This window comes from Rhea americana, unplaced genomic scaffold (genome assembly GCF_003343005.1).
Source record: "Rhea americana isolate MKP2758 unplaced genomic scaffold, rheAme1 scaffold_124, whole genome shotgun sequence".
Taxonomy (NCBI): Eukaryota; Metazoa; Chordata; class Aves; order Rheiformes; family Rheidae; genus Rhea; species Rhea americana.
The window spans coordinates 1976005-1979090 of NW_028185306.1; the positions used below are offsets into that span (position 1 = coordinate 1976005).

The window sequence follows — 3086 nt, forward strand, 5'->3', positions numbered from 1 at the left end:
GATACAAACGGGCAAAAACCGAAACATTTCTCAATGGAGCATGTACTTGTATAAATTATTCAGTTCCACAGACATAACAGAACAAATATAAAAATCACAACATTCGATTTACAGAAGAGTCAAAAATATGCACACGTTTATGACCCTGAATTTCTATTAGGAAATTTCCTCGTCGACTGTAATCTAGTCTGAATATTTAGCCTGATGCATATTTCAGTTTGTAATTGTTTTTCATATAAAAATGCGTTAATTGTATAGATTTGCTACTCAAAATTCGAAGACTTACTATTCTGCTTCGCCGGGGGGATACCTGGAGGGATATTACTTCTCCTTCATTAACATAATAGGTTTACAGGAAACATCGCTCTTGCTTTCGATGCGTAGTTTATTCCCCAGGAAGTCAGATCTCGGTTAGCTACTTTATGAAAAAGTCAATTCCAAAACTAAATGCAGTAAAATATACAACTCACAATTCATCTTCACTGGACTACACTATGGTTACCAACAATTCAGTCGTCTATATCTTTTTTTTTAGATTATTCATTACAAAGATTTACAGCAATATAAAGAAAGAGGGGAAAACTGCAAAGAAATTTGAAAGGAGTTTGTCAGCATATTTGGCACCTGCAGGGACCGGTAATGGATTTGGCACTTGGGGGCGARGACGGAGTGGGGGGGAATACCACAAAAATAATAATATTGCTGATATCGAGCTATTCCTTTTAAAGACAAATACAGAGAGGCAGTTAATTTTGCTTTTGGAAGGCGTCATGCTACTTTAATCGACTTTCCTACGAGAGYAATTTCTGTTCTTCTGAAGGGAAAGCTCAGCTATTTCTTAGCTGTGTTAGCCCAGGGCACGGCGTAATTATTTCATGCGAGGAACTGCAGAGAAAGTGAGAAACCCATTACTCGCTGCTACACCTATGGACCATTCTGTATTTCCAGGGGCATTTAGACAGAGTGTTTACCGGGGGAAGGGGGCAAAGGAAGCAAAAGAAAGGGGGAGGGATAAATAAATTTAAACAAGAGCTAAGTTTTGCGACTTCACAGTGAAAACAAAAATAAACCCCAAACAAATAAGAAAGAAACCAAACTCAAAGGAAAGTAATTGGCTACAGTAAATTAAATACTATGTACAGGCATTTCACAGGCTCTTTTTCCCCACTATTACTAGTATCCCCTATTATCCATCCGTGGTAAAGGAAGGAAGCGCTGCACGGTTTGAGAGAGTCTACACATCCTACTAATCAGTGGGTTTCGGAGACGTGGAGGGAGCGCCCGCGGCGGAGCGGCGGCGGCCGCCCGCGCCCCCAGGCGCCGCCGGGGCGCGGCGCGGGGAGGGAGGAGGTGGGTTTCGGCTACGGCTACGGCTCGGCCTCCCTCCCGGGGCCGCGGGGGCGAGGGCGGTGCGAGGGGGCGGCTAGGGGCGGGGGTCAGTGCGCTAACCGCGGAGGAGTTATTGTGCAAAAAGACGGCGGTGCCGGCGGCGGGGGCCGCGCCTAGCTGTGCGAGTAGAAGCCGTAGTAGCCGATGTCCTTGGCGCAGGTCTTTTCGCAGTCCCGCTGGGTGAGCACCTCGCTCTTGAGGGGCGAGGAGCTCTCGGACACGGGGGTGTCCGAGGGGGAGATCCGCCTCCTTTTGGCCTGCTCGTAAATCCCAGAATCGGTGGAGTCGATGGACTTAATGGACGACGGCGTCTCGATCCAGCTGGAGTCGGACAAATCTTTGGGCTTGGAGTCCTCGGCGCCCGGCAAGGGGGACCGCTCGGGGGCCAGGCTCTCCGCCTCCTCCCCCAGGTAGGGGTTGCCGGCGGCCATGCGCGCCGCCGCCGCGCTGTTGGGCCAGCAGGACAGCACGGAGCCCGACTTGCTGCAGTACTGCGGGGGGCTGCGCGCCCCCCAGCCCGACGGGTCGGCGTAGTAGCCCAGCGGCCGCCCGGCGCAGCCGGCCGCCTGCAGCGGCAGCGCCTTGACGCCGGCCGCCGCGTAGGAGAGCAGCGTGGCCGCGTTGCCGGCGAAGTCGGTGGCCGTGTCGTAGGCGGAGGCGGCGAAGTCGAGGCGGTTGTTGGCGGGGGCGACGAACCAGCGCTGCGGGGAGGGCGCCCCCGGGTCCTCGGCTTGCTGTGGGGAGAGCAGCCCGTTGGTGTGGGGCACGCTGCGGTCGGCGCCGGGCCCCGGGCCGGCTCCTGCCCCGGGGTGGAAGCGGGACTTGGCGTAGTTACTCACGAACTGGTCCTGCAGGAAGGAGCCTGCCATGGCGTAGCGGGCCCCGGGCACGATCTGCGAGCGGGGCGAGTCGTTGGGGGACGGCGTCAGCCGGTCCATGTCGCAGCCCGTGTAGATCCTGCCAAAGACAAGGGCAGAGAGCTCGGTGTCGGCGGCGGGCGCGGCGCCCGGGCGCCCCGCGGAGCGGCTTGTGCGCTCCCGCGGCCGCTCGGCCTCCGGCGTCAGCGGCGCGCCGGGCCCTGACGCGGACGGCGGGGGGAAGCACCGAGAGCGGCTCTTCCGCGACGTGCCCGGCTGGAAGGGGCCCGCGCGCGGAGGGGTGAGGCATCCTGCTCTCTCTCGTCTGAGCTCCGCATCCTAACGGCTTTTCAAGGTATCCCTGGAAATCCTGCACTGCGACACGTTGACCAGTCCCATCAGGAGCGCAACAGGCGACCCGGTCATTTGTAGCGAACAGCGTGAACGGCAGACCGCGGAATTATATCGGCTGTTTAACACTTATTATTGCAAGTCATAGACGAACCATCAACATTTTTACTGAGTTTAAATTAAGCTGATCTTTAAACACCTACTGTAGGAAATGTAAAACCAGACGCAACTAGTGTTCCCTGCGTGGCCTATATATAATTCTCCCATGCTGGGCTGCAATTTGCGATTATAAAAACTTTAATGGATGAATAACTACTATCTGCATTTAATTCAGGCTAAAACTGTGCTTTAATTAACCCTCCACGCCTCCTGGAATTTCTTATCCAAAATAAACTTGGCCCTTAAACAAATTCAACGTGCTAGACAACATTGAAGCTTCCCCCTCCCCCCGTCTCCTTTAAAGTGACGCCCTATAAAGTTTTTCCTATT

At 54.2% G+C, this 3086-nt stretch overlaps 1 protein-coding gene across 1 annotated transcript in view; it reads right to left on the minus strand.

The window, feature by feature from the left end:
- Positions 1 to 1502: 1502 nt before the first annotated feature.
- TBR1 (T-box brain transcription factor 1) overlaps positions 1503 to 3086 on the minus strand; it is a 5784-nt gene continuing 4200 nt past the window's right edge. Inside the window, exon 6 of the mRNA XM_085325833.1 lies at positions 1503 to 2346. Coding sequence (XP_085181959.1) covers positions 1503 to 2346 — 844 coding nt within the window. The remainder of the gene's footprint in view (positions 2347 to 3086) is intronic.